Here is a 14,944-nt window from a genome sequence, read left to right on the forward strand (position 1 = left end):
CTTTCTGAGCTTTTCATGTGTAGTACTCATTTCCATGGGTTCCATTTTATGTAGGTTACTCCAAAATCAGTCTCTAAAGTTTGACCTTGCTTTTGGTTTTCACTCACTGGTGTTTTTTACTCCAATTAGTCATAAAATTTATATTTTCTGTTACTTCAAACGTTTCTGTTCGCCTTTATCCTTGTTGCCTCTTGTTTAGTCCAGGTCCTTTTCTCTTTATGCTTTTGGTTTAGTCCAGATCATTTTTTTCTTAGGTTAGTAGCCTCCTGATGCTCTCTTAATTCCAGTCCTCCTCCTCCTCCTACTTCTTCTACTCCATCCTCCAAGAACTGTTGAAACAATTTCTGTAGAAGATGCTTGATCATTTTACTCCTTCAGTTAAAACTTTTTTTTTTTTTTTACTTCCCATTGGCTGTATGTAAGGAAAAATAAATTTGAGCATTCAAGGTTCTTCTTCTTTTTTTTTTTTTTCGAGACAGAGTCTCAACTATGTCGCCTCAGTAGAGCGCTGTGGCATCACAGCAATCTCAAACTCTTGGGCTTAAGTGAGTCTCTTGCCTCAGCCTCCCAAGTAGTTGGGACTATCAGCGCCCTCCACAACACCCGGCTATTTTTTGTTGCAGTTGTCATTGTTTAAGCTGGGCTGGGCTGAATTCGAACCCGCCAGCCTCGAAGTATGTGGCTGGTGCTATAACCACTGTGCGACAGGCACCGAGCCGCATTCAAGGTTCTTGATACATCTGTCTCTACTTTCCTTTTCAGCAGAATGTTTAGTTAATTTTCGATAGAATTTCTGAGGTCTGGCTGTATGAAACCATTGAAGACTGTCATATTCTCTAGCACTTCTGTGCACTTGCTTGCACTTTTAATTTCATTTGAAGTCTTCTACCAAGGTTTGTTAGGTTGGCAGACTTTCAGACTGTGCATCTTTTTAAAGATTGAACTGGTATAATTTCTCAGGGAGTTTTTTTTTTTACTCCAGTGTGCACACTGTAAGATTCCTGGAACCTTTGCCTGCTCTGTTATATGCTTATATTATAGCAATCATCACCTTGGTTGGTTATTTATTGATTTAGACAGAGTCTCACTTTTTTGCCCCAGACTAGAATGCTGTGGCATCATTCTGGGCAACCTTAAACTCCTGAGTTCAAGTGGTCCTTCTGCCTCAGTCTCCAAAGCAGCTGGGACTATAGTCTCCTGCCACAATGGCTGGCTTATTTTTCTTTTCTTTTCTTTCTTTTTTTTTTTTTTTTTTTTTAAATAGTAGAGATGGGGTCTCACTTTTGTTCAGGCTAGTCTTGAATGCCTGAGTTCAAGGGTTGGCCTCCCAGAGTGCTAGGGTGTGAGCCACTGCACCTGTCCTATCATGTTGGTTTTTAAAAACAACTTTTATTTAGACAAAATTAATATGCCATGCAAGTCACGAATATAAGGTGTATAGCTCAGTAGTTTAATATATTCATAGAGTTGTGCATTCATCACTGCAGTCAATTTTAGAATGTTTTCATTACTCGAGAAAGAAAGTCTACCTCTCTTAACCAACACCTCATGTTATGGTTTGAATGGTCCCCCAAAGTTCATGTGTTGGAAACTTGATCCCAAATGCAGCAATGCTAGGAGGTGGGGCCTAGTGAGAAGTGGTGCTCCACTAGCAGAGTGAGTGGATTAATGCTCTACTGAGGGAGTGGGTTTGTTATAAAAGGAGGTTCAGCCCCCCCTTTTCTTTCTTTTTTTCACATGTGATGCCTTCCACCATGTTATGATGCAGCAAGAAGGCCTTCACCACATGCGGGCCCCTCAATCTTGGACTTTCCAGCCTCCATAATCGTGAGCCATATACATTTTTGTTCATTATAAATTACCCAAAATGTGATATTCTGTTACAACAACACAAAACAGGTTAAGACACTTTCTTATGCCCCTACCCTAGGTAACCACTAATCTATTTTCTGTCTACAGATTTGTCTGTTCTGCACATTTCATATTAAATGGAATCATATAATATTTGGCCCTTTGTAACTAGTGTCTTTAATTTAGTGTAGTTTTACAAATCCATATATAGCAATACTTTTTATTAGCAAATAACAATTATATAGATATACTACAGTTTGCTTATCCATTCATCAGTTGATGGTCATTTGGATTATTCCCAGTTTTTACCTGTCATGGATAATGCTGTTTTGAGCATTTGCGTACAGAGTTTATGTGTGGATATATGTTTTTCTTTCTCTTGAGTGTATACCTAGGAGTGGAATTGCTGGATCCCATGGTAATTCCATGTTTAACCTTCTGAGGAAATGGCAGGCTGTTTTCCAAAGCTAAAGCACCAGCTTACATTTCCTTTGGCAGCATATGAGTCTTACTGTTTCTTCATATCTGTGTCCACACTTGTTATTGTTTGTCATTTTGATAATATATTGTCATCCTAGGAGATGGGAACTGGTATTCCTTTGTGGTTTTTTATTAGCATTTCCTGATAGTTACCAACCTTGCATTAATAGGATAAACTCAGCTTGGCATGATATAGCTGCACTAGCCACATGTGGCCATTTATATTAATTAAAATGAAGTTACATTAGACATCTAGTTCCTCACTTACACCATCCATATTTCAGCTGCTGCTTGTGTTTACCATTATTGTATTGGAAAGTACAAATTATATAATACAATGTTTATCGAGAGCAATGGCTCACACCTTTAATCTTAGCACTCTGGGAGACTGAGGTGGGTGGATTCCTTGAGCTCAGGAGTTCAACACCAGCCTGAGCAAGAAAGAATAAGACCTCATCTCTACTAAAACTGAAAAGTTAGCTGGACATTGTGGTGGGTGCCTGCAGTCCCCAGCTGCTTGGGAGGTTGATAGAAGAGGATAACTTAAACCCAGGCTACTGGGCGTCTGAGATAAGAGAATTGTTTGAGCCCAAGCGTTTAAAGTTGTTATGAGCTGTGATGCTAGGGCACTCTTATGCAGGGCAACAGAGTTGAGACTCTGTCTCAAAACAAACAAACAAAAAATTTGTATTGTGAAAGTTTTGTTTAAAGATACAGCTATCTTTAAAAAATTCTTTGCTGGAGTTATTTGGCCAAATGTATGTTTGTGAGTTTTCATGTCAAAGTTACTCTTGTTTCATAGAAAGAGAAGGGAAATAATTCTTTTTATTTCTGTTTTCTGAAATAGTATAAGATGGAGCCATTTTGTTCTTTGGAGATGTGGAACAGCTCAGGCTTGATTTGTCCTTGTAGGAAGATTTTAACCTACTCTGAATTTTTTTTTAATGATTACTGGTGTATTCATGTGATGATTTCTTGAGTAAGTTTTTGTGTTACTTAGGTTTTTTAGGATATTATATCACCTGAGATAGGAGATTTGTGGGTATAAAGGAGGAATCATCAAACTATGGCCCATAGGCTACCTGTCTCATTTATGAAAAAATTTTTGAATAAAATTTGGAATATACCCGTAGGTATTCTTACTGTCTGATTGCTTTTAAATGCAGAAATGAACAGTTAAGGCAGAAGGTATGAGCCCCAAGCCAGAAACAACTGCTGTCCGGTCCTTTAAGAAAAAGTTTGCCAGTCCCTGGTTTAAAGTAGTCTTTATCATATTTTTTAAACATTCCTATTACATCCCCCTTTTTATTCCTAATGTTACTTTTTTTGGTCTATTCTTTGTCAGCCTTTGAGATTTGCTAGTTTTTGCCTGTTTAGATATATTCTTCTATTTCATTGACTAATTTCTGCTCTTTTTTTTTAATGATCATTCACTAATCTTTGAGCTGACAAAATGAGACTCTCGAAAAATTAAATACATAAATAAATAAAAAAATAAAATTACTGTTCTGTGATTTGAATCTTTTAATAATTTTGTGATGCCTTTTCTGTGTCTTATAATCTTTCATGTTTTAAAATTTAGTCTGATGAGAATTTTTTTGTTTCTGGAGGTAGGTGGAGGGAGGGGAATTAATGGGATTTAAAAAAAAAAAAAAAAAAGAATTTTTTTTGTTTCTGTTTTCAGTTTGCCCTAAACCTTTCTTTACTTGGATTTTTTTTTTAAGTTATTTTTATTTTTCTGCGATCCCCTTATATTTTTTTTCTGTTAGGGAAATTATAGTTTCTTCCTTTAAAAAAACTTGTTACTCTTGAAATTTTACCTTGCATACTTAATTTCTTAGCCCTTTTTAAAATTGACACAAAAGCCCCTCTGCTAATCTGATCAACACACACCTCCCAACTTCTTTGTTGATGTTGCCCGCATTTTAGTTCTTCCTTTTATTCCCCAGATTAGACTTGTTTTTGTGTGTGTATTTTTTGCTTCTACGTTTAGTTTAAAATAATTTTCTCTTAATAAATTTCAAAGTTCTCTAGATTCTCCAGTATATCTTAATTCTCTTTTAAATTTATCATCTGTTTGTCTCTTGGACATGCTTTATCAAATTACTAATTTTTATGATTCTTTGGCCATGTTTAATGTGTTTAACATGTCCATTGAGATTTTGAAATCAGTGGTTACTTTTTATTAAAGTGGTTAATAAAAATGTTTTTTCCCTAGTTTCTGGTTATTTTCAGTAACCTTTTGTTGCTTGCTATTTTGTGATTTTATATTTAAAATTTCTTTAAACATTTCATCCATATTTTGTATTTTGGCAGTGAAATTTCACTATCTGAATTTAATGGGGCATGAGACCTACTATTGGTGATTGGTTTCCTTATGTGTCTGGTGATCCTTAGATAGGATCTCATATTTTGTTGAATTTAAAATATGGAAAATTGGGAGCCTAAACTGAGGTTGTTTTTTTTTTTTAATGCCACAGAGGATTTGTATTTGCATTTGCTAAGAATTAGGATTTGTTACCTACCTAAGAACTTTCGAGGGTCCAGGCTTAATTTGTGCAGTGCTGATACAGATACTTATTCTCGTGCATCTCCAGGTGTATACTGCTTACTGTCAAGGTTTCAATTCAACCTCTTTTTGTGGGAATGGACAGATGATGAGTGTGGTAAAGTTCTTCTCGATTTTCCTTAGTTTCTTTGAGCTCAGCAGGGTGACAACAATTTTCTCCTGGATCTGTTGGTCCCTTCATGCCTACTGCTGGAAATGGATGTTCAATATTTAAGGTGCTTCTGTTGATATTTATTATATTTACTTCCTCCCTTCATATCCTGCCTAATATATTACTATTGTAGCTTTTCCTAGTCAGAGTATGTATGTACATTGCCCCCCATTTCATTGAGAGCGCGCATTAAAAAATAAAAATAATTCTTTCGTGTCTTTCTGCATTAACTTTTTATTCTATTTGGCCCATTTGCTTTGATTCTCAGTTTGTGCACCTTTTATGGACTATTTGAGTATCCTGATGAACGTTTTGATTTATCCTTATATAGTTATATGTGTAAGTGGAATTTTTAATTAGTAATTTTTGGTAGTGATCATGGGCTTCTTTAGCAGTTGGACAAATTAGGGTCATTTTCTCTACATAGGCTCTCTCAGGGAATGGGTACCTCTAGTTCTCCCTCTCTGTGTGGGTTATCCCTGGTGTATGGTAAATGAGCTGGAACAGGTTTTAAAAGTAGAATTATTTTTAGGGTATGTGAGCTGGGAGCATACCAGCAGGGCTCGTGTCTCGCATGAGCAGGACAGATGGGTGGGAGAGCATTTGGGTCAGAGAACCCTAACTTGATTTATCTTGTAGTCTATGCTAAGGCAAGGAAGCTTTGGTGCAAACTCTTTACTTGTTTTAATTCTTTGCTTTCTGGTGGACTGTTAAAATCCTATTTTTGTTTGCTGTGTTTTCTGAGCTGAGGTGTGTTAATAGAAATTAGGAAAGAGTTGTGGGAGAGGTAGCATATGTTATTGTTTGTAAATTCTGGTGGCCTCCATTTTGGAAGGTGTTCTCTTGTCTTCACTTTGGTTCCTCTGGCTCCTGACCTGCCCTGCCCAGCCTTGTAGATATTTCTGAGTTGAGAGTAGTTTACTGACTCTTAGAAGTCCTGGGAGTCTTGTGTTGACTTTGAGCATTTTCAGTAATCTAATTTCTAACACTTACTATTTTTTCTTTAGTTTTATATTTCTTTGGCCATTTTAATGGTTTTGGGTAAGAAGAGGGATAGACATTATGATATAGTTCATAGTGCAATCAGAAGTTCTATCGGAAAGAGTTAAAGAAACAAGTTATCATTTTTATCTTGAGGGTTCTCTTATTTTCAGGCTAAAAAGTTTGGTCTTAACTAGACGTAAGGTTTTGATAGTTTTATTTTTTACAGTTAACTCTACTGCAGATTCATTCCTTCCCTCTGTTCCTCCATCCTGCCCCCTTTTTTGTGTTTCACTGCATGATGAGATGGAAATCATATAGTTTTTTGTTGGTTTTATTTCCAAATAAGAAATCTGTTTTCTCCTCCTTTTTTTCCCCACTTCTTTTCTTTTATTTATTTTCTGTTATTTTGAGAAGTCGTTGAGATAATTTCTTAGGCCAGAGTTTTGTAAATTGGGTTTCAGTTTAAGTAGAAAATCTCAGAATGAATTACCTACAAGAAGGACATCATTTAATGAGACTTCCCCCAGAGTATTTCTGTATTTGGGTTGAAGTAAAACACTTAACAATTTCAAAGTCATTGTCTTAGCTTTAGGCCATGAGTTGTTCACTTAGACCAGTATTCAAATGAGATCTGTAAAGCTGATCTGCTCTGATTGAAGGTCTGGGATACTCTTACCCTTGTCCCTTCCCCAACTCTCAACTGTCATAGAAATGCTAGAAGTCCTAGTGAGTGCAGTTACAGGTGTGGAGGAGGTAGACTAGGCTGTGGTGCTGGGCTCCTCCTTACCTGTAGAGACCTTCACATTTTAAAATACGTTTTGTCACCCAGAATTTGGTGGGAAATTTTGTCTAAAAAGAGAGGTTAGCTGCTAAAGAGTTTGAAAAAACCCACTGTTAGATAATTAAGGCTTTAAGGTCAAATTACCCTTTGTCTTTAAATAAACCAACATAATACAGGCAACATTTGGGTATTTTTTTCTTCTGTAATTATTGTAGTCTTTAGTTTTGCCTCCTACTTTTCTAGAACAAAATGTGATGATGAGCATCCTGTCACCATCCTACTCGGTTTTGGCTCATTTTCAGGCTTTGCAGTTTTTAATTTTCTTTACCCTGTCGCCAATAAAGAATAAAGGTATTGTACAACAGTGCAACTTATGTAGTGAGAGGTTCCCTAATGTTCTCTATTTATGGTGACCTTAGTGTCTTATTTTTTCATGGAGCCAAAAGGTAATATATCATTTTTCTATTTTATAATAGGTACAAATAGCTTAATAATTGCACATACATTCAAATAAAAAATTCCCTTTTTATGCTTAAGTAATGATAGTTACTTACTGATGGGATGTGTATGCCTTTTGGGCATGTGAACTTCTCAAGTGTAGATACTGATTGGATGCTGCCTTCCTCATTTCCTATGTCACATGGATTTCTAAGTATCTTGGTTTTTTTATCACAGTTGCCCTAAATCCCAGTTTCTGGAATGCTTTCTTGAAAAGGAAGTTGAATGATCATCTCATGTTCAAATGTAACTACCTTAAGCAAGTAGTTTACCTGACACCTGACAAGTCTCCTAAAGAGCTGAGCTTTCTTGAGAATTTTAAATATTTTCCAATGCCCATGAATTTGCTGTTGTATCTGGAAGTTTGGAGGTGTCTTAGGGCAGTGTGGAAACCACAGATGTAGTGCTTTTCAGTCTATGCAGTGATTAACTAAAACAGATACTGTCTACATTTTACAGAAGAGAAAATGTCTGGGAAAGGTGGTTTGGGCTGCTAATCCCAGCTGCTTGAGAGGCTGAGGTAGAAGATCTCCTGAGGCTAGAGTGTGAGGCCAGCCTGGGTAATTTAGTGAGATCCCATCTCTTAAAAAAACAGAAGAGAAAATGGAGCTAATCTTAAAGAGTAAGCTATTAGGTATTTTTACAGAACTGCTCTGCTGAGCTGATTTTGTGTCACAAAGGGAATCTCTACAGGCAGTTCCTGAGTTACAAACATTGGTCTGATGTTTGATTCAACACTATTACAAGAAATAGGTAAATGTACTTGTTCTAACTTACATACAAATTAAAATTAAGAACAAGGCTACAGAACCTATTTGTTCTTAACCTGGGGCCTGCCTGTATTTTAAAGTTGATTTCCTCATGGGTATGTTTAAAAATTATAGTTCATTTTCTGTGGGTTTTATTCTTTCAGAGTAAGAAAGGTTTTTTTTTATATCCACCAGGGGATTGAAAAAAAAGATCTTTCTAGCAAAACCCTTTTCTGTATTGAAGTTGTTTCCATGGCTAGTTTGTTTTCCTGGGAAAATGTAGAAAAAAGATCAAAAAATTAATTTGCTAATCAGTAATTGCAGTAATGAGTAATTGTGTTAATGGATCTGTAAGGAGCAGATCACATGTAACTGAAATTGCTGGAGAGGTAAATATTAAGAATAGCTAATAACTGCAAGTACATGATACAGTAAGATATTAGAATTGTAGAGTTTTAGACCTGGAAGAGATCTAAAGTGGGATGAGGATGGAGAGGAGAGTTGGGTCATCTTGCTGAGTTCTGCTATACTTTTTAGGATCTTACTGTGGAATGAGGAAGGAAAAGGGGGAGAAGGAGAGGGAGGAGAGAGGGTGATATTGTGCAACTATGTTCTTATTAAAGGCAGAGCCTTTTTGACAGTTCAGAATATGTGCCAGAGTATATAGAGTATACCTAGAATATGTATATCTGTTGCCGATTCTTCATTTAAAGTTCAGTTTTAAGAAAAGAATGTTGGTTGAGAAAACTCATGAAGGATAGGCAATCCATAATACCTATAGATTATTAGCTATTTTCTTTAAAGGTTGCTTTTAAAAAGTATTTTATTACAAATGCTTTGAAGTAATACATAATATAAGAGGATTATCCTGTCTTCTATCCCAAATTCAAATCATGTTCATTTTCACATATTTATAATACAAATAATTTTGTATTTCCCATTAATTTCTGTACATATTTTTCCATTTTTTTTTTTTTTATTGCCCCATGTGTGCTTTGGGGGACTTATTTTACAAAAGAAAGTCATTATACCCATACATGTGAACACACTTGAATATAATGCTTTTCTTACTCTTAGTATATTAGGATAGATTGGCTGATGCTAATACAATTTGTTCTTTTTTTTTTTGGAGACAGAGTCTCACTATGTTGCCCTTGGTAGAGTGCCATGGCATAACAGCTCACAGCAACCTCAAATTCTTGGGCTTACGCGATTCTCTTGCCTCAGCCTGCCAAGTAGCTGGAATGTATAGGCGCCAGCCATAATCCCTGGCTTTTTTTTTTGTTTCAGTTGTCATTGTTGTTTTAGCTGCCCTGGGCTGGGTTCGAACCCACCAGCCTCTGGATGGCCACCGCCCTATCTTCTGAGCTATGGGCGCTGCCCCACAGTATGTTCTTTGTAAAGACTGTGTAATATTTCATGATAAGGATTTATCACATTTCACGTTGCTATCCCTCATTGGTGTTAGATTTTTATATATTTATGTTGACATTTTTATTCCTGTGGGAGAACCAGAAGGGAAAGATGGCTGAGTTGAAGGGAATGGGTCATTAAAATTTAGTAGATATTATTCATATTTCTTTTCAGAAAGGATGTAATAATTTACATTTCCAATAATAACTGACAGTGGTTTTCACATTGTTCTCTGGGATCTTCTTGACAAGAGGAGCAGGGACCTTGGGGTACTCATCACTCAGTTCAGCCATAGCAGGTTTAAACCTCCATTATCTTCCACATTGTGATGAGATTTTGATTAGACCAGTGCGTTCCATGATTAAAATACGTTTGAGGATTCATTCCTCTACTCAGCTAATTTTTTCTTCCAGCTCAAACCAGACATGATTACTTTTGGGTGCCTTATGTTGCTCCCCATTCCTGTAGAATTGTTTCAACTGAATCTTACTTTAACTAGTTTGAATTATACCTTGGCTTGCATTGAGGGATAAAAAAGAGTAGCTAAAACTACTTGTATGCTTATTCTGTACGTGTTGCTGGGTTATCTCTTACTTGCACTGACCCACTAGGGAGGACTCAGGTGTCAGAGAAAGCTTAATTTCCCCTCAGTAACTCTCAGACGATGATAATCTTATTGTTGATATATTGTTGCTATATTTCTATTTGCCTTATTTATCTTAAGCTCTTTGTAGACAGTTTAGTCATTCATTGAGTTTGTGTAATTCTATATTCTACCAATAAGTTGTGTGGCCATTTCTAGTCATATAACCATTTAAGCAGATGTGGTGGTGTAGTTGTAATTCTGCTGTTAAGGAGCTTTCACTGAGCAAAGCAGTGAATTTTTCTTGACCTCAGTTTCTATATTTATTAAATAGGGGTGATAATAAAAGGAGAGTTGATGGTTTCCCCAAAACATCTTTGAATAAATCCAGTGATTAGTTTTATAGACTTTGAATGAGTTTCTTGTTGATAGCTAAAAAGTAAAAAAGAGAAGAAGAAGTTTATCCATGCTTCAGTGAAAGCAAATATTTGAGGGTCAAGTTTAGAGTTTTTAGGTGTTGTTCTTTAATGCATTTTAAATATTAAAAACAATGTTCCTTAACTTTCTTTTGGATAATGAACCCTCCAGACTCTAGAGAATACATCATAAGCTGTGAACTTTCTCCCTAGAAAAATGTACATTTTCAACACAAATTCAAACTTTAGTTTTTCAGGTGGGTAGGTGATTCATAGGCATTTCAAATACTGGAACTTTGGTGTAAGAACTGACCTATAGCAGTAGTTGTGAATCTGGGGTGATTTTCCCCTGCAGGGGATAGGTACTAGGTAGTACGTGTATATATTTATATATTTATATTGACATTTTTATTCCTGTGGGAGAACTAGAAGGGAAAGATGGCTGAGTTGAAGACATTGATTGATGACATCAGGAGACATTTTTGGTTTTCACAAATGGTCGTGGTGGTGGTGTTTATATGCTACTGATATCTAGTGATCACGCAGAGGCTGGAGATGCTGCTAAACATTCTGCAATGCACAGGGATACCCACAATAAAGAATTTTGTATGAAAATCGCTGTAGTGCTGAAGTTGAGTAGCTCTGATCTAGATAAAGAGATGGATTATATCTCTTCCAAAGGTCTTCTTTGATGATAGTTCAAAACTATTTCCTAGGCCTCACTCTGTCTTGAATATTCTTCCCTCAGATATTTGTGAGGTTTATTCTTTCATTCCTTTTCAGGTTTCTGTTTAAATGTTATGTCATCAGAAAGTTCTTTCCTGTCTTTGTAATCTAAAACAGCTCCCTCTACCACTTAGCCTTTATTTTTCTTAGCATTTCATATTTCCGTGCTCCATCCCCACTCCACATTTGTTGTCTGCATTAATCTTTGCCTTTCTTTATTGTTGTATTCCTTAATCAGCAGTGCTGGAATATAGTAGTTGCTCAATACATATTTGTTCAAAGAATAAATGGTATGGGTTTGTATTGTAGCAAGTTTGATTTTAAAAAAAAGTTCTTTGGTTGCTGTAGGATATGAATCAAATGCCTGAAGTTGAACTCTACTGGTTTCCAAACTTGTTTGACCATGGGAATTGTCTAAGACATTCCTTAAAAATGTAGTCTAAAACTTCTCCCCAAACCCACTGAATCAAAATTTCTAGTGGAGAGACTAGGATATCTTTATTAAAACCGAATAAACAGGAAGATAATGGTTTTTAACAGATAATAGTGGGACAGCTGCCAAAGAATGAAATTATTCCTCCCTCACACAATAGATAATTTAGCTCAAAGTGGATCAGTGATACAAATTCAATATAAGAACTCAAATTATGCACTATTAGAAATAAATACAGGAATAGGACTTTATGATCTTCGATTTAGCAGTGGATTCTAGATATGATGTCAGCACAAACAAAAGAAAAAAGAGGTAAATTCGACTTCATAAAAATTAAAAACTTTTTTTTTTAAGGAAATGAAAAGACAACTTACAGAATGGGAGACATACTTACAAATCATGTATCTGATAAGGATTTAATGTTTGAATATATGAAGAACTCCTACAGCTCAGTAATAGAAAGAAATTAAAAATGAGCCACAAGCTTCAATTAGCAACAAGCTTCTCTAAAGAAAATGCAGATATCCTAAAAGCACATGATGCTCACCACCCTTAATCATTAGGAAAATGGAAATGGAAAACCACATTACATTACATTTCACATTACCAGGATAGCTATAGTGGCAAAAGCTATTACATTTCACACCTACCAGGATAGCTATAGTGGCAAAAACCTGAAATATAACAACCATTAACAAGGATGTAGAAAAATTAGAACTCTTAATTTGCTGGTGTAGCCAACTGATACCGTGGGAAACAGTTTCTTCAAAATGGTAAACATAAAATTACTATAAAATTTAGTAATTCCACCACTAGTGTATATAATGAAAAGTGAACAGGGACTTGACAGGTATTTGTACATCAGTGTTCATTGTGGCATTATTCACAATAGCCAAGAGTGAAAACAACGTAAGTAAGGATACATAAAATGTGGTATACATACTGATATTATTGAGTCATTAAAAGGATTGAAGCTGTTACACGGTGCAGTTCACGCTAAGTGAAATTAGCCACACTTAAAAAGAGAAATACTCTTGATTCCTCTTCTGTGACAGGAACTTAGGGATAAATTTGTAGAGACCGTAAGTAGACTAGAGCTTATTAGGAGCTGGAGAGTAAAGGGAATGGGGAGTTATTGCTTAATGGTTGCAAGTTTCTCTGTTTGGGGTGATGAAAAAGTTTTAGAAATAGTGGTGATATTTATACAGTATCATGAATATAATTAATGTTACTGAATTGTACACTTAAAAATGGCAAATTTTGTTGTTAATATATTTTACATAATAAAATAAAAATGAATATATTATATCCAAAACTATTAGATTGTGCATTTTAAAGGATGAATTATTTGATAATGTGAACTATATTTCAATGCTGCTGTTTAAAAAAACAATAGGCTTCCATGTTTGGGCAGCACTGCCACAGAACAAAAGTTGTTGATACTATAGAAAAATCTTTGTTAATGCTTTTGTGAAATGAGCAGTTCCCTAGCCAGGATGATATGGTTGCAAAACATCCCTAAGTAGGCAAAATAAACGAAAACAACCTTTTTGTATATAGATTTATTGGATGTAATTCAATTAAGAATAACTAAAAAAGTAATATTGATCAATGAGACTAAGAGTATAACTTGTGTATCACCTAAAAATTATTGTCTTCAGGAATACATAAAATATTTAGGTATTATAATGATTTTCATATGTCATTCCCATTATGGACAAATTTATTGAGAATTTTATCAGTTTAAGATTTTTGGTGGACTCAGATGGTTAGACTTTTCAACCCCTCCTCTCCAATTTATTTATTCTTTTAAATTTAAATTGCACACGAAGTTTATGGCCACCCTGTATAAGGTACATAGCTTTGAAAGCAGATACATTAATGTTTGTCATTATGGATACTGTACAACTTTTAATTAAGTGGAATTAACAGTTGTACTCTAATTTGTCCTGCATACAGTGGTGGTACATTGGGTCTTTAAGTGTCATTATAGACGGTACATTTTGCCTATTTTATTGTCATCTTAAAAGAGATACGATATAGTATGTACAAGGCCAATTGGATTTTGAAATAAAAGTGTAAAAAAAAGAAAGTATAGATCTCTCAATTGGCATTGTCTGTAAGTTACACTGTACTCCCTATTACTGACCACAACAGCTCTTTGTAAACAGTTTTTATTCTGGATTCTCTAGGTGAGGAAAGGTTACTTAGAGACAGTAACAGGTAACCTGAGGGGATAAATGACCATACCTGTCATGGTCTGAGAAAGAGCCAGGATTTATTCTCCACTCCTGGGTAAAGTTAGTCTAGGTCTGTCTTGACTAATTTCTCTCACTAAGGCATACTTGTCTCCTATTTTCTGTTATATACTGTCTTTAAATGTTTTTATGTTCTTCCCCAGTTGTTCAGAGCTTCTTGTTACTACTGTGAGCTCCTGTAGCCCCTCATATATTCTTGCAGTCTTCCTGTGTTCTAGATGGTATATCTTTCTTTGCCTTTGGGAATTCTCTTTCTAAAGGATAAATATGATTGTTCTTCATATTTCTTAGAAAAGAAAGAAAAAAAGATGACAGTTGCCCTATGTAATAAAGGTAAAAACTTCTATCAGAGACTTAAAGCCTTACTTCAAGCAGTCTGGTTGTCTTTTAGAATCGCCTTCACTAGTGTGTGATCATGTAGATGCACATACATGTGCATAGGATCTACTAAATCATTCTTTTTTCAGTACTTTGTTCCTTCTTATTACCGATTACTATTCCATTGTATAGATACACATTTTGTTTACCTATTCACGAGTTAATACATATTTGGATTGTTTATACTTTGGGATTATTATGAATAATACTGCGGTGAACAACACTCCATTAAGAATCTTTGTGTAGGGCGGCACCTGTGGCTCAAAGGAGTAGGGCACTAGCCCCATATACTGGAGGTGGTGGGTTCAAAGCTGGCCCTGGCCAAAAACTGCAAAGGGAAAAAAAAAAAAGAATCTTTGTGTAGTCATAAGTTTTCATTTCTCTTAGGTAGATACCTAGCAGTGGAATTGCTGGGTCCTATGGTAAATTTAAGTTTAATTTTTTAAGACACTGTCAAACTTCTGCAAAAATGGCTACAGCATTTTATATTCCCACCAGTAATGTTCCAGTTCAGTTTCTCTACAACTTGACCAATACTTGTTACTGTCTTTTTAATTAGAGTCATCTGATTAGTCTTGCTAGACTAAAAGATCTTTGTGTCTTGAGACTCTAAATCTTGTGTGTTCAAACCTACAGCTGTGGGCTGCATGTGGCCTAGCATGTGTATGAATGCT

At 35.5% G+C, this 14,944-nt stretch overlaps 1 protein-coding gene across 9 annotated transcripts in view; it reads left to right on the forward strand.

The window, feature by feature from the left end:
* Positions 1–14,944, forward strand: part of PDS5B (PDS5 cohesin associated factor B) — a 191,079-nt gene that overhangs the window by 23,364 nt on the left and 152,771 nt on the right. For 7 of the 9 annotated variants that reach the window (XM_053563576.1, XM_053563578.1, XM_053563579.1 and 4 more), the window contains one exon: positions 1,769–1,827. The exons of the other annotated variants lie outside the window; for them this stretch is intronic. In XM_053563576.1, the coding sequence (XP_053419551.1) occupies positions 1,769–1,827 (59 nt within the window). The remainder of the gene's footprint in view (positions 1–1,768; positions 1,828–14,944) is intronic. 9 annotated transcript variants of the gene reach the window in all.

This window comes from Nycticebus coucang, chromosome 15 (assembly GCF_027406575.1).
Source record: "Nycticebus coucang isolate mNycCou1 chromosome 15, mNycCou1.pri, whole genome shotgun sequence".
NCBI lineage: Eukaryota > Metazoa > Chordata > Mammalia > Primates > Lorisidae > Nycticebus > Nycticebus coucang.